The sequence below is a fragment of the Molossus molossus genome, unplaced genomic scaffold (assembly GCF_014108415.1).
Source record: "Molossus molossus isolate mMolMol1 unplaced genomic scaffold, mMolMol1.p scaffold_m16_p_13, whole genome shotgun sequence".
In the NCBI taxonomy this organism is placed as follows: domain Eukaryota; kingdom Metazoa; phylum Chordata; class Mammalia; order Chiroptera; family Molossidae; genus Molossus; species Molossus molossus.
The window spans coordinates 87179898-87203936 of NW_023425348.1; the positions used below are offsets into that span (position 1 = coordinate 87179898).

The 24039-nt window shown below is 37.3% G+C and overlaps 1 protein-coding gene across 1 annotated transcript; it reads left to right on the forward strand.

Moving 5' to 3' along the window:
- Positions 1-1450: 1450 nt before the first annotated feature.
- LOC118628725 (membrane-spanning 4-domains subfamily A member 6D-like) lies at positions 1451-22877 on the forward strand. Its single transcript, XM_036259657.1, has 5 exons — positions 1451-1498; positions 2830-2973; positions 5924-5980; positions 11240-11359; positions 22758-22877. The coding sequence occupies exons 1-5, from the start codon at positions 1451-1453 to the stop codon at positions 22875-22877; spliced, it is 489 nt and encodes a 162-aa protein (XP_036115550.1).
- Positions 22878-24039: the final 1162 nt, after the last annotated feature.

Below are 24039 nucleotides of genomic sequence, written 5' to 3' on the forward strand. Positions count from 1 at the left end.
TCAGATGTCATTGGTACATCCATTTGGTAACTGATCCCTGAGAATTGATAGTTGATGTAAATTGGAAAATAAATTAGTTTAAGATTTTGAAACCTATGATTTAGATATCAAAAGTGACCATTGACAAAAGGCTGACAAATCTAAAGTAGGAAAAGAATTAAGATCATAAGATTTTGTATAATCAAAAAGTGAATTCTCAAAGCCATAGGAGAAGAGTTATTAGAAAGACAAACCAAGAATAAAAAAATATTTTGTTTGTAAGTAACAGAGAAAACTCATACTAGCATAAGCAAAGCAAAGGAAAATGCATTTTTGAAATATGGAAATGTCTCCTAGACCCAAGAGCAGAAAAAACTCTCAGTTTCAGAAAAGGATCAGAACTAGAAAATTGAAAGTCATCAGTTTTTCATGTCTGATTTTTCTGGATGTCTTCTTAGCCATTTGATAGAACATGTTAATGCTCTCTGTTTTAAGAGTTTGTATCTTCTTATCAAGAGATAAGCCCAGACTAAGGCTATATCTTAGTTCTAAATATACAGTTCCTGGGAAAGAGATGCTGATGGGTCCAATTTGAGACAGATTCTCTGCCTCTCTTCCAATTAGGTACAAACAGGAACTAGTTCCTACAGATAGTAAGCATGAACTGAGTGAATGGGACACACCTCCAAAAGTTTGTCCACAACAGTGAAGTAATAGAGAGAAATCATTCATGGCTGCCAAACCTTTCGAATATCTCTCTCTCTCTCTTTTATTTATTTTTTTATTGGTTACTAAGTTGTGAAAATTACTTTTCTAAAAGTTGAATCCCAAAAATTATATCCTCCAGCTTCTCTGACAGTCAGAGTGCAGGCATTTGATCTAGGTTCTGCCAATCACATGCCCTTGCACTAGAGTTAAATGTGGAAGAAAACAAAAGAGACACTATACTGAGTGTCAATTCTGCTTGCACAGATGACTGCCCAGGGAGACAAGGAAGAGGTTTGACATCTGCTGCAGAGTTCTGAAGTGGGAAGAAGCAAGGACACCCTCTCTTCAATCTAGATAGGTGGTTTGACTCTGGGCATTATTCTATAAGCTTACCCTTCCCAGTGATTTTGTACACTCACTAATATCCTATTTTGCTTAAACCAGACAGGTTAAATTCTTTTGTCTGCATATGAGCAGTATAAGAACTCACAAAGTGCCTTTAAAGTTGGGGGTAAAAGATAAATAAAATCTTATAGGACAATTAGAAGTTTTAAGAGAACATTAGCTATGTCCAAAAGAGCATATCAATGGATTGACTATGAATTCTTATTTCGGGGAATTGTTTCATTGTGAAAAATTAGAGAAAGCAAGGATAAATTTCTCAATGATTTTTAAGTGTCTTACCTGAGAAAATCATTATGTTTATTTTTCTATATTTTCTCTTAGAAATAGATTCCATTTACTCTCTGCTATTTTGGATAAGATGTCATCACCCTACATTGTGTTGAAACAGGAAACCAGAATGTTTGGGGTAAGAACTAAGTGCTACTTGAGTGGCTAAATGACCTTGATGCTGCAAGTACCAAATATCGTGTTTTTTAAAAAGGAGACATTGACTCTTCTACCTCAACTACTCAATGAAAGAGAATTGATGGAATGAGTCCCAGCAATCTTACCTCTATGATTTCCTTTTGTCTATGTATGTCTATAAAGAGTTTGAAGTAAATGTGAGACTGTGGGCTCTAAAGAAAATGATGAGGTCAGGGGTTATAGTCAAGAGATCATCTAAATCACAGGGTTTTGTGGACACTGATCATCTCTCAGCATTGTGTTCTTGACATGCATTTAACCCCGGAAAGGTAATATTCTGGACCACTATTCACTCTAACCTAACCAGGCATGCTACATCTTTCCCCATCATACATCCTCATCAGTGGGCCTCGAGTCAAGTTTAAAACCCAAGACTATAAGATAAATCATGGTTCAGGAAAGTGTCTAAGATCACTGGGGCCAGAATCTTATGATTCAGCAGGTCTGTTTATAAGTGGGCCCTCCCACCTCATGGTGTTAAAAGTCGAAATTATGCCCTGGCCGGTTTGGCTCAGCAGTTAGAGCGTTGGCCTGCGGTCTGGAGAGACCCGGGTTCGGTTCCCGCTAAGGGCACGTACCTCGGTTGCAGTTTGTCCCCGGCCCTGGTTGGGTCATGTGGGTGGCGACCACTCGATGTGTCCCTTTCACATCGATGTTTCTCTCTCTCTCTCTCTCCCTCCCACTCTATCTGAACAAAATATCGAAAAATGTCCTCGGGTGAGGATTAAAAAAAAAAAAAAAGTCGAAATTACTATCAGAAGAAAACCATTGTCCCATCAACTGGTTGAGGGGGATGGGGATGGTAGAATAATATCACATAGAATAAATGGAACTGAGGGTAGTATAACAGACAGGAGGAAGCAGAGGCAGGAGGGCCTGCAGAGACTGCAGTTCTTCTCTGAGCCAGAGGACTCCAGCTGTGTGTCCTTCTGCCCTGGTCCTTAAATAAGCCCCCAGACACATTCATTCACCTGAAAGCAAGCTACCGCTACAAGTTGCTAAAAACAAAACAAAACAAAAACTCGTGAATAATGCCTGCATGAGCTACATGTAGAGATTCCAAGTTCTTTTGTGACTGCTACCTTCCTCCATCACCTTGGCTTCTCCACAGATTTTAGTAACTTCTAGAGCTGAACAGAGTAGAGGAAGTGACACTTATGATTCAGAAACATGGAAGCTATATTATCCCCATTCCCTTTATATCACCCATTTTGTAACTCTCTTGAAATTTGCTATGTCTGGGTAATTGATTATGACATTCCTGTTTTACAGGCTGCCCAAGTAATGAATGGTCTGATCCACTTTGCTCTGGGGCATATCTGGATGCAGTTGTATATCAGGCAAAATGAACTATTTTTATTAACCTACCTGCCTATAGTCTTGATATCAGGATACCCATTTGGGGCATCCTTTTTTGTGAGTAAATACATTCATTCATTTATTCAATATATTTAGTGACTGCTTCTGTGGCCAGGCAATGTGCCAGAGATATCATCTGTAAAAACATACATCCCTGCTGTCGAGGAATTCTTATATCTATGGAAAATATTTCAAAGAGATGAATTTATTTACAAAAGTATTCCATACAAAGATTCTTTTTAGTTAAATGAATGTTGGAACAAAGGAATGGTAAGTGTTCCAAAGGGTATTTTAGACAAGTAGCAAATGGTTAGTGACTGTTCAGCTTTCCAATACAGCTCATGTTTGCCAGTAATATGGGCAAGTTGAGAATAAGAGCTTACTTGCTGGGGCAATAGAAGAGGTTTTTTAAAGTAGTTCAGCAAAAGAAGAGAGAGCAGACTGCTAATGGGCCAAGAGGAATGTGGAAGGAGTCAGTGGGATTTGTATTGTTTTATAGCACAGGGTAAAATATTCCACCTCCTTCCATTTTCCCAGGCTTCTCAATGATAAATGCCTATCTCACAAAAATTTTTTTTAGTTTATTTTCTTGGCAAATATTTATTGATGTGTGCCAGGCTCTGTTCTAGGGCTTCAGTTACAGCAAAACAGAACAAAATTTCTACTCTTGTAATAATCACCTTTTGGTGAAAGACAATGTGTTAAAAGATGAAAAGGACGGTGGGGGAGGGAATGTAGAGAGGGCAAGGAGGTATGAGATGAGAGCAACTTTCAACTTTTTATAGGACATTCAAGTTTTATTGAGAAAATACACTTGAACAAAGACTTAAAGGACTTGAAGTGATAAATCACAGGAATAGTTGGAGGGGAGTGTACAAGAAGGCTAGACTGAGAGCAAATCTAGAAGGTTTACTGAACAGCAAAGAGGCCAGTTAGGATGGAGCAAACTGAGCTAAGAAAAGATTGGTAGGAAAAGAGGTCAGCTACATGATAGGTGGTGTGTTAATCTAAGTACTTGTATCATTGCATAGACTGGTACTCTGAATAATAATGAAAGCTACTGCAGGGTGTTGAACAGAGGAATGACATGATTTGACTGAAGTTTTAAAGAACCATTAAAAGATCATAAATGAGCACAGGTAAAAGCAAGGATACTTTCTTAAAATCTGATTACAACTATCCAGGTGACTGATGATAGTGGCTCAAACCAGGAGATAATAAAATGAAAAGTAGTTGATTTTGGATATATTTTTTAAATAGAGCCCAAAGTATTTCCTGATCGGTTGGTATGGCATGGGGCGGGGGGTGGGGTGGGGGGGAGGTAAAGAAGACTCCAAAATATTGGGTCAAGCAATTAGAAGAATGGATTTGCCATTTTCTGAAATGGGTAAGGCTATAAGTTTGAAGGGGATGGAATTTCAGGTGCTCTTGGGTACATTGTGTTTGAAATCTTTCTTAAAGATATCAAGTAGAGATATCAAGTATTCTACTTGTGTATACATGAGTCTGGCGTTTGAGAAAAAAAAGTGTAAATGTGGAGTCACTGGCATAATGATGGTATTTAACACTGTGAGACAAGAGGTCACTATCGAGGTGTGACCTGATCTTGTGTCGGTAGAGTAGGGAAGACCACAGCCTGAGTCCTGGAGTACCTCCAACATGAGTAATTCAGATAGGAGATAAGGGACCAGCAAAGAAAATTAATGAGAAAAAAAAAACAGAAAGTGAGCTATCCTGGAAGCCAACTAAAGAAAGCAGAGTCAAGGAGGAGGGAGCTGATAGATGAAATAAGATGTAAAACTGCCACTGGATTTTGCAATACTGAGGTCATAAGTGAACTTGACAAGAAGAGTTCATTATCAAAGTGGAGCTAAAAACCTGGTTGGAGTGGATTTAAGAATTGGATCAAGTTTAGGCAACTCTTTCATTGAGTTTTCTTGCAAAAAAGAAGCATAATAATGTGACAGTAGCTGACAGAACAAGGGCAGTAGGAGTTTTCAACCTGAAACAATGATTAACTGAATCTGGCCTCAGAGTTATGGTGGGAATCCAAGAGGAGGTTAGCAGCATTGTTTACCCAATGTGATAAGCCACACGTGGGTTCCATGTATTTACATGCCATATTATTATGATGTTACCACACAGTAAAAAAGCTACCAGTAACCTCAGAGTCAAAAGTAAAGATCAGCCCTAGCCACTTTGGCTCAGTGGTTGAGTGTTGGCCTGCGGACCAGAGAGTCCCGGGTTCAGTTCCCACTAGGGGCACGTACCACATACACACACAAAAGTGAAGATCAGTTCTATTCAGTCCCATCAGTTGTCAGGGGCCCACAATACAATTTCACAGGATTGAAATTAGCCCTGGCCTCAGCTACTTATTTACCTTTATTATCCCTGGTATCTTCACTTATCAATTATTTCAGCTTGTTAATCTATAAACCTGATGCATGTACTTATGCAAGTCATCTAAATTCCATTTTAAACTAAGGGTATAAGTAAATAAAGAGGCAAATAAATGTGTGTATAATTATCAAACCTGAGATAGGTAGTAGAACCCCCATATTTTGTAGCCTGTTAGTCAGAAGGACAGGTTGTCTGAAAACCACCAAGCACGTAGCTGGTGTCGGACGTGAGGTCAGTGTTATTAGGGACTATGCCCTTAACTTGTGAAATCTGAGCTAACCTTTAGTCAGCATCAGAATTCTATTACAGTCTGAAAGCAGAGACCACCAGGTACTGGCAGGGAAGTGAGTTTAACACACAACTTCTAGGAATTTTGGAAATTGAGGGATTTCATCTTATACCATATCTAACATGTTAAAATGCATTTTGCATTTAAAAAAAGGCTTTTTATAATGTTTTTTAGAAAATTATAAGTTATTTAAATTATTATTAGATCTAGCTTCTCAACAATCATTGTGAATATTTAGAGTCTTGAGAAGTGAACAAAATCTAATCTATAAATCATTTTTAAAAGATACTTACGTGTACCTCTTTTTGTTCTCAGTATGTCGTATCAGGAATTTTTGCAATAGAAGCAGAGAAAAGGCGTTCCCCAAAGTTGGTAAGTCAGAATAGTTGAAGCAATTTCAAAGATAAAAATTTAATTTGTCAAAAGCAAAGATATTAGTAAGGAGGAGATTTCACTGCCTCTTAAAAAGTAAAAATCTACCCAAAATACTTACATGTAAAATATTGCTATATACTATTTTAGAAATGAATTACTCCAACAAAATTCTTTGTTAATTTCTATTTATAAGTTTATACAGCTTCTATTTATTTATTTTTATTTATTTGTTTTTGTTACAGATGTTTCTCCTTTTCCCCCCATTGACATCCTCCTCCCCATCCCCAGGTTTGTTGTCTATGACCATTGGTCATGCATACATGCACATAAGTTCTGTGGTTTATCTCCCCCCCAACCCCTCTTTGCTAATTTCTTAAAACATAAAAATAATACAGAATGCATGAAACAAACCGGAAAATCAGAAGTGGGTATTTAAACAGGATATGTCATTCATTTCAAATCAAGATGTCAAATGTGGTAGACAACCTGTATCTATGAGTACTTTGAAGCAGCGAGAGAGAGAAAAATGTATGATTAGAATAATTGGTTAAGATGTATTGAATAGTTTCTATGTACCAGATGCCTCATTCAGTTTTTGTATATTATCTCATAACAAACCCCATCAGGATGGGCAATATTACATACCCATTTTATATATAAGGAAACTGAGCTACCAAGAGTATAAACTAGACCTAGATTTAGACTAGATATTAAGTGACAGAGTTGAACTTTGAACCCAGACAGCTTAGCTCCAGAATTCAACACCTAATTAACCATTGTTGAGAATATGGCAGAAGGAACAGCTGTTTGGGCTAGGAAGGCCAGGGAAAAAACGTCAAGAGCAAGGGTCTTGATTGAGGACAAGATAATAAGCAACTACTCTACAAACCCAGCAAATCAAAGTAAAGTAACACATGCTGTTTATTTAGATTTACCCATTTATCTACCCTTTGTTTCTTTTCATCTCCGCCAGCAACTCAGTCTGGGATTACTTACCCTCTGGTTGAGAAATTCCCCTGAGTATTTCTTTTGGCACAAACATTCCAGGCAATAATTCTCTCAGCTTTTGTTAGTCTGAAAACAACCTTATGTTGTGATTTTCCCCCAAAGATTTTTTTTAATTCATATAAAATTCTAGGTGGACATTTTATTTCAGCACTTTCAAAAGGTCATTCTGTTGTGCTCGGGCTCCCATCTTTAACACTGTGACGTTTCTGTTAGCGTTGCTCCTTTAGCACAGTGTGTGTTTTTCCTCACACGACTGTTACAGTTTGCCTGTTACTTGTACCTTCCAACAGATTTATTATGATGCACTTAGAGGTAGTATGTTTTCTATTTATCTTATTTAGGATTAGCCAAGTATATATCTAAAAGGAATTGAATATCTGGATTGATATTTTAAAATCAAATTTGAAAAATTGTTAGCCATTTTCTTTTCAAATACTGCTTTTGCGAGATTGCCTTTCTCTTCTCTACTTCCAGGACTCCTTAACACTGGCTGTATGTTAAATATTTTCACTATGCCCCACGTTTTGTCACCTTTTTTTCCTTTTATTTTTTTCTCTCTTTACATTCATTTCATCGTTTTCTAGTGTCCCGCCATCCAGATCAGTAATGCTGTTGTGTCTCATAAGCAGTTATGAAGTTCTCCGTTTTAATTAGTGTATTTTCCCAGTTCTAGAACTTCCATTTGATCCTGTTTTTAGATCCCAATTCTTCTGTGAAATTCTCTCAGTTCATCTGTCTGCTTAATTTTTTACTATTTTCTTCAATATATTAATAAATAGTTATTTTAGCCCTGGCTGGTTTGGCTCAGCAGTCAGAGCATCGGCCTGCAGTTCAGAGAGACCCGGGTTCGGTTCCCGCTAAGGGCATGTACCTCGGTTGCAGTTTGTCCCCAGTCCTGGTTGGATTGTGGGGGAGGCAGCCACTCGATGTGTCCCTTTTATGTCGATGTTTCTCTCTCTCTCTCTCTCTCTCTCTCTCTCTCTCTCTCTCTCTCTCTCCCCCCTCTCCCCTTCCCACTCTGTCTGAACAAAAAATGGAAAAATGTCCTCAAGAGAGGATTAAAAATAAATAAATAAATAAATAAATATTTTAAAGTCCTTATAAGTTTCAAGTAACTGGATCACTTATGAGACTATTCTTGTTGGTTTTTCCTAGTATTTTTAAAAAATGTAATCTTGCCCTGGCCGGTTTGGCTCACTGGTTAGAGCGTCAGCCTGCGGTCCCGAGAGACCCGGGTTCGGTTCCCGCTAAGGGCGTGTGCCTCAGCTGCAGTTTGTCCCCGGCTCTGGTCAGTCGTGCGGGTGGCAGCCACTCGATGTGTCCCTTCACGTCGAAGTTTCTCTCTCTCTGTTCCTCTCTCCTCCTCCTACTCTACCTGAACAAAAAATGGAAAAATGTCCTCGGGTGAGGATAAAAAAAAAAAAAAAAAAAATGTAATCTTATCTTTTAACTTGTCTAGTAAGTACTGATTGTCAGAAATTGTGTATTAAAAAAAAATTATAGTAATGTCAGCTGATGCTCAGTTCTTCCAGAAAGGGTTTACCCATTCCTGTCCTAGGCTGAGAAACTGGTATTGAGGCTGGGCGGCAGTTTGGATAGAATCCATATACTTCTCATTCATTTTCACTTGCATGACACAGCCAGGGTTTGCAATTAAGAACCTAATGTGTTTACAAGAAACCTTCCCTGGCAGTCCTGATTGATGCTTCCTCAGCACAATTATATGGCCAGAAACTCTTCTCTGTTTTTCAGATGCTTTCGTAAGTAGCCTAATGACCAGTTTAAAAATCTGGTTAGTATCTTAAGAGAAAATTGGTCATACTGCTGGCTCATTTCTTTGACCCTTCCTATCTTTTCCTCAGAAGCTTGTCTTTTCGGGTTGGCAAATGTACCTTTCCAGCCCTGCAAGAACACCAAAAGTTATGGTGCTTCCTCTGCTCCCTAGCAATAGCCCTCTATTCAGGCAAAATAGGAAAGCTCAGCCTCTTGTCCTGGCAAATGTTCCCAAGGAAAAGTTACTTGTAGAACACCTGCGCACCTCTCTGTGGTTCTCTCTCGGGAGTCCTGGTCCCTGCATATTCTTAACTGCTTCACCAGTTTTTTATTCTTTTTTTTTTTTTTTTATCCTCACCCGAGGACATTTTTTGATATTTTATTCAGATAGAGTGGGAGAGAGAGAGAGAGAGAAACATCGATGTGAAAAGGACCCATCGAGTGGTTGCCACCCACACGACCCAACCAGGGCCAGGGACAAACTGCAACCAAAGTACATGCCCTTAGCGGGAACCGAACCCAGGTCTCTCCAGACCACAGGCCAACGCTCTAACTGCTGAGCCAAACCGGCCAGGGCTGCTTCACCAGTTTTTGATGCTTTTCGCTAAATGAAATACTTGTATGTATTGTATCCTCTTTTTCTAGTTCCTCTCAGGAAACATTAGTCCACCATAAACTTTCTCATCATACCATAAGCATAAATCTTATGTCTACAGAATCTCATTTTTCATATTTCTGATATTATTTTGTTTTCTCTATTTCTCTAGTCAGCACACCTGGGTTATATTAAGTTTACTACCTCAAAAAACTACCTTTTAGGTTTTGTAATCCTCTCTCGTATGTTTTTCTATGGTATTACTTTTTATTCTCACTTTTATTATTTCCTTCTCTATTTTCTTGGGACTTTATCTGCTATTTTTATAGCTTCATCAGATTGAAGCTTCATCAGATTGGTTGCAGCTCTCAAACTTCACTATGTGGTAATTTCAGGATTATTCAATTAAAATATTTTAAAATTTTCAAAGTAATCCCCCTCCAAAAAATATTACTTTGTTACCATTTAACTAACCAGTGTTTCTTAAATTTCAGTAATTTCTTTTCTATGTGTTCTTTAATTCACCTTCATATTGTTGAATTAAATTTAGCACAAATTCAAAAACATATGAAACATAATACCTGTCTCAACTAATTATCACGGGAATCCCCTCCAAAGTCAAACATTTCAGAAGCCTTTTTCATGTCTTTTTTCAGTAACTTTGCCCTCCTTTCTTTTTATAGGTAAACATTATATAAATTACTAAATCATGGCAAATAAATATAACACTTCTTTATAGCAATACAAAGGAGCAAACTATAGTGATACACCATAATAAGAATGAATCTGACAACATTGAGTGAATGTAGCCAGAAAAAAAAATTATTACGCATATGTGTTACATATGCAAAATGAATTATAATTACACAAAAGTAATTTTGCAATATATATTACATAATCGTGAAGTCCAAAATTCACCCCAATGACAGAAATGGAAATCTTTACAGGATCTGAAAATTTTATTTTACATTTAGAGGTTTAATTTATTTGGAATGTTATGTTATAGACAGTGGAAAATCAAAGAAATAGGCAGATATACAGGTAAATATAAATAAATATTCATTGTATGAACATTAAAAATAACACTGTAAATTTCAAAATATGTAAAGAAAGCAAAAGACACAATAGGATATAGGCTAAAGTAGGGGTAGAGTGAAGTAGTCTAAGGTCTTTGCATTGTTTGGAAAGATATTAAAGTATCAATCACTACTGTGATTCCGCATTTAAGAATTTTGTATTTAAGATCCGGAAACAGCCCAGGTGTCCATCAATAGATGGGTGGATAAAAAAGCTGTAGTACACAATGGAATTCTATGCAGCCATAAGAAAGAAAGATCTCTTATCCTTTGAGACGACTTGGAAGGACCTGGACAGTATTATCTTAAGTGAAACAAGCCAATCAGAGAAAGACAAATATCACATGATCTAACTTATTTGTGGAATATAATGAACAAAACAAGCTGAGGAACAAAACAGACCCAGAGACATGGAAGTGGGGTGCAAACTGACAAACCTCAGAAGAGGTGGATGTGGGGGGAGGGAAGAGATAAACCACAGAACTTTTATGCATGTATGTGTAAACAAGGACATAGACAATAATGCTGGGGGGAGGCGGGAGAGAGACATCTGTAACAAAAATTAATTAGTTTTAAAAAAGAATTTTGTGTTGAGAAAGTGAAGGAAATGCAGGTATGCAAAAAAAAAATTTAAGTCTTATTGCGAACTTGATAAATTTAGAAATTGGGGAACCCATAGAGTAACTGATTCTGAAAAGGTCAGAAATGATAACAATACTTGCCAGTATTGCAGGCTGATAACTTCATTCCAGCTTGTTTGGACTAGTAGAAGTATAACTAGTTGACATTTTGTATCTATTCCAGTTGAAGTACACCATAAAGACAAACATCTACTGTTCTGTCCTTTCAGTGATTGGTATATTTCTAACTGTAGCTGAAATAACACTATTTTTAGTGAAACCGGTAAAGATTCAATGGCCACAGGTAAGTAAGAGGTTGTGTGTGTTTGTTTATAATTGGTGACTTATACTTTAAATTTGTCTGTAAATGTTGAGAGTATTTTGGTGTCAGACAGATGTAGAGGTGATAGAAGTTATTCATTCACACATGGCATGACCACAAATATGGATCCAAACCACTGAACAGATCTCTAAGCCTGACCAAGAAAAATTCAAGGTATCAAATAAAGGATATTATATAAAATAAAATAACTAATATTTAGATTATTGAGATGCAAATGAATGATACTGGTGAAGACACAAAAATATTAAATAAATATAGACATTTGATCAAAATAAGGAAAAAACTGAGGTTGGCAGGCTCACTAACTCAACATCCTAGACACATTCTACTTACTGGAGTCTCCCATAACTAGCATAAAGCCTGGAAATAAACAGATGTCTGATAAGTGTTAATTGTTTGTATGAATGTTCTTTATTAAACATCTCTTTGATGATATTCCAAGATTAGCATATAAAATACTCCTGAGAATTGGTAATCAGAAGTTCTCTAGACATAATAAGCAGATAAGTCCCAAGCCCCTGAATATACCATAAATTCATCTTTTCTTGACATGGCACTAACCATTTGGTTTTAAGCTAAATATATTGGTAATGAAAGTTGAAATGGAAGAAAAGTAAACATATGGGTCATTGGTTAAATTTGCATGGTGTTCCCAATTTCTTAGAGTTATGGAAGTAATTAGTATGTCAGCCCTTCAAGACTTCAAAGACCTGATGCAATTGAGACAAAGAAAGGAACCATAATTATTTTTTAGCAAATTTTCAAGATGACAGGATAGTCAGGGCAAATATGTACAGTCCTGCATTTTTACTATCCTAAGCATTATTGGCATTTTTGTCATCTTGGGACTGCACTTATATTTTAGCATACCATGTATATTGTATGCCTATGGAGTAGAAGCAGGCTTATAAGTGTTCATATTTCTTTTTCAGTGCCCTGCTTATGCTTCATTGGTGTGATAGTTCAGTACATATGTGGAGGTCCTGTTTCTGTAATAGAAATAAATAAGAACACTTTAAAATACAGTACCCCCTTCCCATTTTTCCATAGTTGTGCTGTGGTTTCGCTTACCTGCCGTCAATCATGGTCCAAAATTAATAAATGAAAAATTCCAGAAATAAACAATTCATAAATTTTAAATTGTGTGCCATTCTAAGTAGCATGATGAAATTGCATGTTGTCCTGCTCTTTCTCACCCAGAATGTGAGTCATCCCTTTGTTCAGAGTCTCCACGCTGAACACACTTTCTGCCTATTAATCACTTAGTAGCCACCCAGCTATCAGGTCTACTGTTGTAGTATTATAATACTTGTGTTCAAGTGACCCTTATTTTACTCAATAATGGCCTTGAAGAACAAGAGTAGTTATGCTGGCAACTGGAATATTCCTAAGAGAATCTATAAGCACTTCCTTTAAGTGAAAAAAGTGAAAGTTCATGACTTAATAAAAAAAGAAAAATAATTGTATGCTGAGGTGGCTAAGATCTATGGTAAGAATGAATTTCTTATCTCTTACTGTGCCTAATTTATAAATTAAAATTTTATCATAGAAACATAGTTATCTATAAGGCTAGGTACTATCCATGATTTCAGGCATCCACTGGGGGGTCTTGGAACACATCTTCCATGAAATAGAAGGGGCTACTGTACTTGACTGAGCAATAGTTGATAGCTCGTAGAAGATGTCACTTATATAAAAACAAACACAAAACATATACATAGAGCAAAAGTCTAAGGGATCACAGTACATCCAAAGGTCTGCTGGCCGCACTCCCTGGAAGTTCATTTTTTCATGCACTGTGACTGAACTCTATCAAGAAAATTTAGTGACAAGAATGTTTGGAAGCGTGATGGATTTTCACACTTAAAGCTATTATGGAGATATAATAAGAACTGCAGGGGCAGATAAAATATGGCTCCCCAGCCTTGGACTCCAGTGCCAGGAAGATAACTCTCCATAACTCTGGCTGTGAAAATCAGTGGGAATCGCAGCTGACTGAGATGGAGTGCCTCTGGGGTCCCAGGAATCTCTCTGGAAGGCCCTGTGTGCAGACTGACTCACTGATGGACTCACTCACTCTGACTCCAGTGTGGGGCTACAGCTTGCAAAGGGCCAGAGTTCTACAGAAAGGAATTGAATTGTCTGGCTTCAGGGTGAGGGTTGAAGGGGCAGCTATCTTCAGAACGATGTGCTGGCAGGCACCACTATTCCTTTATAGAACCCTCCCCTACACAGTTTGCAGGGCAGGCAGGTGCCAAGTCTGAGACCCCACCCCATCCAACACACAGGGCCATCCCAGCTGCTTCCAGCATCTCTTCCACACAAATGGCCTGTCTCAGCTCATGGCAGACTTTCCTAAAATCTCACAAATGTTCACAAACCCTCAAGCCTGGCACTGGTGGCAACTGGCCTTGGTTCACAGCTTAGCCATTCCCAGGGACCTCCAACCCAGCACAGGTGGCAACTATCTGCAGATTACTTTGTAGCTATTACCTGGTGGCTCCAGGCCAGGCACAGCAGCAGCTGAACTTAGCCTGCACCAGAGCCTCTCCCAAGAGGCCTCAGAACCAATACATCCAGTGGTCAAATTCACACCACACTAGAGTACCATCCAATTCGCTCCACTAGTGATACATCCAAAGGGTAGACTCAGCAGGTATCAGAGCTCTACTAAATTGAACCTGTTCCACATCACTGACATCAGTGGACAGATCATCCAGACAGAAAATCAACAAGGAAACAGCAGCTTTACAAGACATATTAGGCCAGATAGACTCAATTGATATTTTTAGAATATTTTACCACAAAGCAACAATATACATTTTTTTAAGCACACATGGAACATTTGCCAGGATAGATTACATATTAGGTCACAAAACAAGTCTTAACCAATTGAAGAAGATTGAAGTCATATAATGCGTCTTGTTGGATCACAATGCTATAAAATTATAAATCAATTATAAGAATAAAACTGAAAAACACACAAACACATGGAGGCTAAATAACCTACTAATAAACACTGAATGGCTTAACAACAAGATCAAGGAAGAAATCAAAAGATTCCTTGAGACAAATGGAAATTAAAACACAATGTCCTAAATATATGGGGTAAAGCCAAAGACAGAAATTTATAGCAATACAGCCCTACCTCAATAAACAGGAAAAATCTCAATTAATCTATTCTTATACTTAAAGATACTATAGAACAAGAAGAACAAAGCCCAAAGTGAGAAGGAAGGAAATAATAAAGATCAGAGAAGATATAAAAGAAAAAGCCTTTAAAAAAACAATACAAAAGATTAATGAAACCAAGAGCCTATTCTTTGAGAAGTTACACAGAATTGATAAACCTTTAACCAGACTCATCAAATAAAATAAAGGAAGGAAGGAAGGAAGGAAGGAAGGAAGGAAGGAAGGAAGGAAGGAAGAAAGGAAGGAAGAAGACCCAAATAATAAAATCAGAAATGAATGAGAAGTGAAAACTCACACCACAGAAATACAAAGGATTGTAAGAAAATACTGTAACAAATTATATGCCAAATAAATTGGACAACCTGGAGGAAATAGATAAATTTATAGAAACATACAATCTTTCAAAAATGAATCAGAAGAAAAACCTTCCTGGAAACCAATAAAAATGAACACAGAACAACACAAAATCTATGGGATGCAGCAAAAGCAGTCCTGGGAAGGAAGATCATAGACTACAGGCCTACCTCAGGAAACAAGAAAAATTTCTAATTGACTATCTGACCTCATAACTTAAAGAACTAGAACGCAAACAAAAAGAAAAACACAGAGCAAGTACAAAGAAAGAAATGGTAAAGATCAGAGCAGAAATAAATGACATAGAGACTAAAAGAACAATTCAAAAGATCAATGAAACAAAGAGCTGGTTCTTTGAAAAGATAAACAAGATTAATGGACCCTTAGCTAGACTCACCAAGAAACAAAGAAAGAAGACCCAGATAAACAAAATCAGAAATGAAAGAGAAGTAACAACTGACACCACAGAAATACAAAGGATCATTAACAAATACTATGAACAATTATATGCCAGCAAATTGGACAATCTGGGTGAAATGGACAAATTTCTAGAAACACATAGTCTCCCAAAACTGAACTGAGAAGAGATAGAAAACTTGAACAGACCAATAACAACTAAGGAAATTGAAAATGTAATCAAGAATCTCTCAGCAAACAAAAGCCCAGACCTGGACAGCTTCATGGTGGAGTTTTACCACACATTTAAAGTAGAACTAACACCCATGCTCCTCAAACTATTCCAAAAAATTCAAGAAGAAGGAAGACTTCCAAACTCATCTTACGAGGCCAGCAGAATTCGAATTCCAAAACCAGATAAAGACACTACAAAGAGAGAAAACTACAAGCCAATATCCCTGACGAACATAGATGCCAAAAGCCTTGACAAAAAATTAACAAATCGGATCCAGCAATACATTAAAAAATTATTCACCATGGCCAAGTGGGATTCATCCTAGGGATGCAAAGCTGGTACAATATTTGCAAATCAATAAATGTCATATGCCACATAAACAAAAATGAAAGATAAAAACCACATGATGGCCCTGGCCAGTTTGGCTCAGTGGTTAGAGCGTCGGCCTGCGGTCCGGAGAGACCCGGGTTCGGTTCCCGCTAAGGGCACGTACTTCGGTTGCAGTTTGTCCCCGGCCCTGGTTGGTCGTGCGGGTGGCAGCCACTCGATGTGTCCCTTCACGTCGATGTTTCTCTCTCTCTCTCCCTACCTCTCTCTCCCTCCCACTCTATCTGTACAAAAAATGGAAAAATATCCTCAGGTGAGGATAAAAAAAACAAAAAAAACCACATGATGTTATCAATAGACCAGCGGTTCTCAACCTGTGGGTTGCGACCCCTGTGGGGGTCTAATAACCTTTCACAGGGGTCACCTAAGACCATTGGAAAACACATATTTCCAATGTTCTTAGGCACTGAGAGACAGCTCCTCTGTCTGTCTCCAGGTGGGTCCGCCCACATGCAGATACGCCCACATACAACATGAGGAACTGTATTAAAGGGTCGCTGCATTAGGAAGGTTGAGAACCACTCAATAGATGCTGAAAAAGCATTTGGCAAAATCCAGCACCCAGTTCTGATAAAAACACTCAGCAATGTGGTAATAGAGGGATCATATCTCTACATAATAAAGGCCATATATGAAAAACCTACAGCCAACATCATACTCAATGGGCAAAAACTAAAAGCATTTCCCTTAAGAACAGGAACAAGACAGGAATGCCCACTTTTGCCACTCTTATTTTACATAGTACTGGAAGTCTTAGCCACAGCAATCACACATAAAGAAGCAATAAAAGGGATCCAAATTGGAAAGGAGGAAGTGAAACTGTCATTATTCGCAGATGACATGATATTATACATAGAAAACTCTACAGACTTCATAAAAAATCTGTTAAATTTAATAAACAAATTCGGCAAAGTAGCAGGATACAAAATTAACATCAAGAAATTTATGGCATTCTTATACAAGAATAATGAACTCACAGAAAAAAATTAAGATCCCTAGGAATAAACTTAACCAAATAAGTAAAGGACCTATTTGCAGAAAACTACAGGACACTGAAAAAAGAAATAGAGAAAGATATAAAAAGTGGAAACATATACCTTGTTCATGGATTAGAAGAATTAACATCATTAAAATGTCCATACTACCCAAAGCAATCTATAGATTCAATGCAATCCCCATCAACATAAAAATGACATATTTTACAAAACTAGAACAAATACTTCAAAAGTTTATATGGAACCAAAAAAGACCCCAAATAGCCACAGCAGTCTTGAAAAAGAAAGACAAAGTAGGAGGGATCACAGCACTGGACATCAGGTTCTACCACAGAGCCATTGTAATTAACGCAGCCTAGTACTGGCACAAGAACAGGCATGTAGATTAATGGAACAGAACAGAGAACGTGGAAATTGACCCAAGACATTTTGTTCAGTTAGTATTTGACAAAGGTGGCAAGAGCATACAATGGAGTAAAGACAGCCTCTTCAATAAATGGTGTTGGGAAAATTGGACAGCTACATGAATAAAATAAAAGTAGACCATCAACTTACACCATACATAAGAGTAAACTCAAAATGCTTAAAAGACTTTAATGTGACTCGTGAATCCCTACAAGTCCTAGAAGAAAATGTAGGCAACAAAATTTCAGACATCATACGCAGCAGAATTTTCACTGATAGAACGCCTAAAGCAAGAGAAACAAAGGAAAAAATGAACACATGGGACTACATCAAACTCAAAAATTTCTGCACAGCAAAAGAAACAACCATCAAAATGGAAAGGGAACCCACTATATGGGAGACCATAATCACCAACAATACATCAGATAAGGGGTTAATTTCCAAAATATATAGAGTCTCATACAACTCGACAAAAGGAAGACAAAAACCCAATTAAAAAATGGGGAAAGAACCTAAGTAGACACCTCTCCAAAAGGACATACAAATGGCCAAGAGACATATGGAAAAATGTTCAACATTACTAATCATCAGAGAGATGCAAATTAAAACAACAATGAGTCATCACCTCACACCTGCCAGAATGGCTGCCATCAATAAATCATTAAACAACAAGTGCTGGTGAGGGTGTGGAGAAAAGGGGACTCTAGGCAAACTGGTGCAGCCACTATGGAAAACAATATGTTGTTTCCTCAAAAAATTAAAAATTGATCTGCCATTTGACCCAGTGATCCCAGTTCTAGGAATATATCCTAAGAAACCTGAAACACTAATCAGAAAAAATATATGTACCCCTATGTTCATAGCAGAACTATTTATAATTGCTAAGATCTGAAAACAGCCTAATTGTCCATCAGTAGATGAGTGGATAAAAAAGCTGTGGTACAGCCCTGGTCAGTTTGGCTCAGTGGTTGGAGCATTGGCCTGCGTTCCAGAGAGACCCGGGTTTGGGCATGGTGGCAACCATTTGATGTGTCCCTTTCACGTCGATGTCTCTCTCATTCTCTCTCTCTCTCTCTCTTTCTCTCTCTCTCTCTCTTTCCCTTCCACCCTCCCTCCCTCCCATTCTATCTGAACAAAAAATAGAAAAATGTCCTCGGGTGAGGATAAAAAAAAGCTGTGGTACATATACACAATGGAATACTATGAGCTGTAAGAAAGAAAAATCTCTTATCCTTTCAGATGACATGGAGGGAACTGGAGAGCATTACGCTAAGCAAAATAAGCCAATCAGAGAAAGACAAATACCACATGATCTCACTTATTTGTGGAATATAATGGACAAAAAAAGCTGATGAAAGAGACAGACCCAGAGACATAGAAAAGAGTATGGTTCAGAGTGACAAACCTCAAAGGAGAGGGCCGATGGGGGGAGGGATGAGATAAACCAAAGAACTCATATGCATGTATATATAATCAATGAACAGAGACAACAATGCTTGGTGGGGGGCAGATAGGGAGGAGGGTATCTGCAGGGAAAAGGAGAAACGTCTATGACAAAAATATATTAATAATAATAATTTAAAAAATCATACACCATGATCAACTGGGATTTATTCCTGGAGGCAAGGTTGGTTCAATATCTGCAAATCAATTAACATGATACACCACGTAAACAAAATGAAAGATAAAAAGAATATGATTATATCAATAGATGAAGAAAAAGCATTTGACAAAATCCAGCACTCACTTATGACAAAAACTCTCATACCTCAATAAAAACTAACATACCTCAATATAATAAAGGTCATATGTGACAAATCTATAGATAATCAAAGTGAAAAAGCTAAAAGCATTTTCCTTAAGATGAGGAACAAGACAGGGTGTCCACTTTCACCACTTTTATTCAACATAGTATTAGAAGTCCTAGCCACAGCAATCAGACAAGAAAAAGAAATAAAGGCATCCAAATTGGAAAGAAAGAAGTAAAACTGTCATTATTTGCAGATGACATAATACTATATTGGGAGAACCCTAAACACTTCACCAAAAAACAAAACAAAAAACTATTAGAACTGATAAATGAATTCAGTAAAGTAGCAGGACACAAAATTAATATTCATAAATTGTTGCATTTTTTACACCAATAACAAACTATCAAAAAGAGAAATTAACAAAACATTCCCATTTACAGTTTAATAAAAAAATATATCCAGGAATAAATTTAACCAAGGAAATAAAAGACCTGTACTTGGAAAACTATAAGACATTGAAGAAAATACACATAAGTGAAAGGATATTCTGTGGGTAGGAAGAGTTAACAGAGTTAAAATGTCCATACTACTCAAAGTAATCTGAAGATTCAATGCAATCCCTATCAAAATACCACTGGCATATTTCATAGAACAAATCATTCTAAAATTTATAGAGAACCACAAAAGATCCCAAACAGCCAAAACAATCTTGAGAAAGAACAAAAGTGGAGGTCCCATGCTACCTGATATTAAACTATACTACAGTCTATCATAATCAAAACAGCATGATATTGGCATATTTTTAAAAAAGAAAAAGCCCTGGTCAGTTTGGCTTAGTGGTTAGAGTGTCGGCCCACAGACAAGAGAGTCCCAGGTTTGGTTCCCACTAAGGGCACGTACCTCGGTTGCAGTTTGTTCCTGGCCTGGTTGGGGTCGTGTGGGTGGCAACCACTCAATGTGTCTTTCTCACATCGATGTTTCTCTCTCTCTCTCTCTTCCTCCATCTCTCCCTCCCACTCTATCTGAACATAAATGTAAAAATGTCCTTGGGTGAGGATGGAGAGGGAGAGGGAGAGGGAGAGGGAGAGGGAGAGGGAGAGGGAGAGGGAGAGGGAGAGAGACAGGGAAGGAAGGAAGGAAGGAAGGAAGGAAGGAAGGAAGGAAGGAAGGAAGGAAGGAAGGAAGGAAGGAAGGAAGAAAGAAAGAAAAAAAGAAAAGAAAATTAAATCAACGGAATAGAGAACCCAGAAATAAACCCATGCCTATATGGTCAATTAATCTATGAAAAAGAAGGCAAGAACATTCAATGGATAAAGACAGTCTCTTCAATAAATGGTGTTGTAAAAACTGGAGAGACAAAGTGCAAAAAAATGAAACTGGACCACTTTCTTATACCAAATACAAGAATAAACTCAAAATGGATTAAAGATTTAAATATATGACTAGAAACCATAAAAATTCTAGAAGAAAACATAGGCAGTAAACTTTTTGACATCACTTTTAGCAATATTTTGTTGGATATATCTACTTGGGCAAGGTGGGGGAAAGAACAAATGGGACTACATCATACTAAATAGTTTTTGCACAGCCTAGGAAATCACCAATAAAACAAAAAGACAACCTACTGAAAGGGAAAAGATATTCATCAGTGATACATCTGATTAGGAGTTAATATCCAAACATATAAAGAACACATACACCTTAACACCAAAAAAAAATCTAATTAAAAAATGGGCAGACTACCTAAATATATATTTCTTCAAAAAGGACATACAGATGGTCAATAGACCTATCAAAAGATGCTGAATATCACTAATTATCAGGGAAATGCAAATTAAAGCCAAAATGAGCTATCACTTCACATCTGTCAGAATGACTATCAGCAATAAATCAACAAACAAGTGTTGGCAAGGATTTGGAGAAAAGAAAAACCCTGTGCACTTTAGGTGGGATTGTAAATTGGTGCGGCCACTCAAAAAAATAAAAATAGAACCACCATATAACCCAGCAATTCCACTTCTGGGTGTTTATCCAAAGAAACACAAAACACTAATTTGAAAAGACATATGCACCCTATGCCCTTTGCAGCATTGTTTATAATAGCCAAGACATGGAAGCAACCAAGTGCCCATCCATGAACAAATGGATAAAGAAGATGTGGTGTGTATATATATATATATATATATATATATATATATATATATATATGTATATATATATATATATATATATATATATATATATGTAATAGAATATTACTTAACCATACAAAAGAATGAAATCTTGCCTTTTATGATAACATGGATGCACCTAGAGAGTGAGAGTATTATGCTAAGTGAAATAAGTCAGACAGAGAAAGACAAATGTCATGTGATTTCACTTCCATATGGAATCTAAAAAAAAACACAAAATAAATGAACAAACAAAACAGAAACAAACTCATAAATACAAAGAACATTTTGGTGGTTACCAAATGGGAAGGGGGGTGGTTGGAGGACTGGGTAAAAAAAGGAAGAAATTAAGATATACAAATTGCCAGTCATAAAAACAATCATGGGATATAAAGTACAGCACAGGAAATATAGTCAGTAATATCGTAATAATTCTGTGTGGTGTCAGTTGGGTACTAGACTTAATGAGGCAATCACTTCATAAGTTATATAAATGTCTGATCACTGTGTTGTACACCTGAAACTAATATAATATTCTGTCAACTGTAATTTAAAATTTTTTAATATTAAAACAATTTAGCACAAATGCCTATCCACATAGTGTCAATAAATATCTTTTTTGTTTGTTTGTTTTTGTTTTTTATCCTCACCCGAGGACATTTTTTGCATTTATCTTCAGACAGAGAGGGAGGAAGAGAGAGAGAGAAACATCAACTGAAAGAGACACATCAAGTGGCTGCCACCCACACGACCCCAAACAGGGCCGGGGACAAACTGCAACCAAGGTACGTGCCATCAATGGAATACTATGCAGCGGTAAGAAAGAAAGATCTCTTATCCTTTGAGACGACATGGAGGGACCTGGAAAGTATTATCCTAAGTGAAAGAAGGCAAGCAGAGAAGGACAAATACCACATGATCTCACTTATATACGGAATATAATGAACATAACAGTCTGAGGAATACAGTAGACCCAGACACATGGAAGTGGGGCACAGACTGACATCCCTCAGAAGAGGGGATGGGGGGTGGGGGGGTGGGAAGAGATAAACCACAGAACTTATATGCATGTATGCATGACCAATGGACATGGACAACTAAGCCGGGGACAGGGTGGGGGGGGGGTGCCAATGGGGTAAAAAGGTAAAATATCTGTAACAAAAAAATAAATAAATAAAAATTTCAAAAAAAAAAAAAAAAAAAAAGGTACGTGCCATTAGCGGGAACCAAACCTGGGACTCTCTGGTTCGTGGGCTGACGTTCTAACCGCTGAGCCAAACCGGCAGGGCATAAATATCTTTTATTACAATTATCATGTAAATAGGTAAAAATCATCACTATTGTATTAAGCTGATGCGAATTCATAGGTATTCTATTTTCTAAACTTTTTATAATTTTATATTATCTTTATGATGCTCAAAATTTTAGAAATGTAAAGATCTACAAAATGATAGATTTTCTGTTTGTATCAAGGAAAGTGGAATTATTCTTTCTGTGTATGTGTGCATATTCTCCATCTTTGAGTTGTACCTGGCGAATACAGTGGCCAAATGGGGAATCGATGCATTTCGGCATAGCAACTACCTTACATAATGTGAGTATATCATTTCTCTGGCGAACTGGTAAGTATTAGCTTCAGTTGTGAACCCACTCTAAGGGAACTGAGTTTTCAGTAGGAATTGTTTGTACTCACGGTTACTTCTAGACACTGAATATGAGCTGAAATAGTCTGGACTATAGATGCCTATATCCAAATGAAGTTAATTCTCTCTAGATAACATTTTAGAATGAAAAAGGTATGTGTCCATATCCTCATAAGAAAATATAGCACATGTATCATTTTCTGGCTCAGGTCGATTTCACTGAAAGATAATCCTATGGAGATCAATGCACTGGGTCTGTGAGTTCTGATTATCAGGTACAGTTTAGATCCTAGGGATTTGGGAGCCTTAGATCAGAAGGAAAATAAAGCATGATAGGAGGGAAGAGGTAATGACAGGTCCTATCATCAAACACTGATGGTTCTGGGTGAACCCAATGATACCCAAATAATTTATTTCTCCATTCCAAGCATCTCCTGGGTATAGGGCAACAGCAGCCTTGGCATTCAAACTCATTCACAACTGACCGAAAGTGAGGCAACCTTTGATTTGATAGGAGAGAAGGAATGAAAATAAAGAATTCAGATTGTGTGAGGAAATGAGGGTTTTGCAGGAGAACCTCAGGTTGGAGCTGTAGACTGGTCATAGGAATAGAACAGCCCAGCTATTCAGCACTTACTAAACCCTATCTAAGACCTTTGGGATTTGAGTGATGTATATTAAAATAACCTGAAATAAAGGAAAACCTCTCAAGGGGGCATTTAGCATATGAATGAAAAAGCTATCAATACTAAGAATAAAGCTTAAGGTTACTTAATTTAAAAGCCATCAGTGACCAATAGATCAGAAACCCAAAGCTCCATATTCTCTGGAATGAAATTCGGTTCACACATTTTGAGAAAAGAAAATATTATTGGCTGTGTAAGTGAAGACGTAGCCTCAGAACATGAAGGAAATGAGGGAAATAGCTAAGTCCTTACCCAAGGAAACAAAGGTTCACATTTGATCATTTCATTTTCCTATCTACATTTACCAAATTAATCAGGATAATTCAAAATGGAAGTAATTTAATTTTTTAAATCTTCATAACGAGAAGAAAAATCTAAAGAGAGCAAAGAGCTTGATGAGGCTGAAACAGAGTTTGAGAGAGTGGG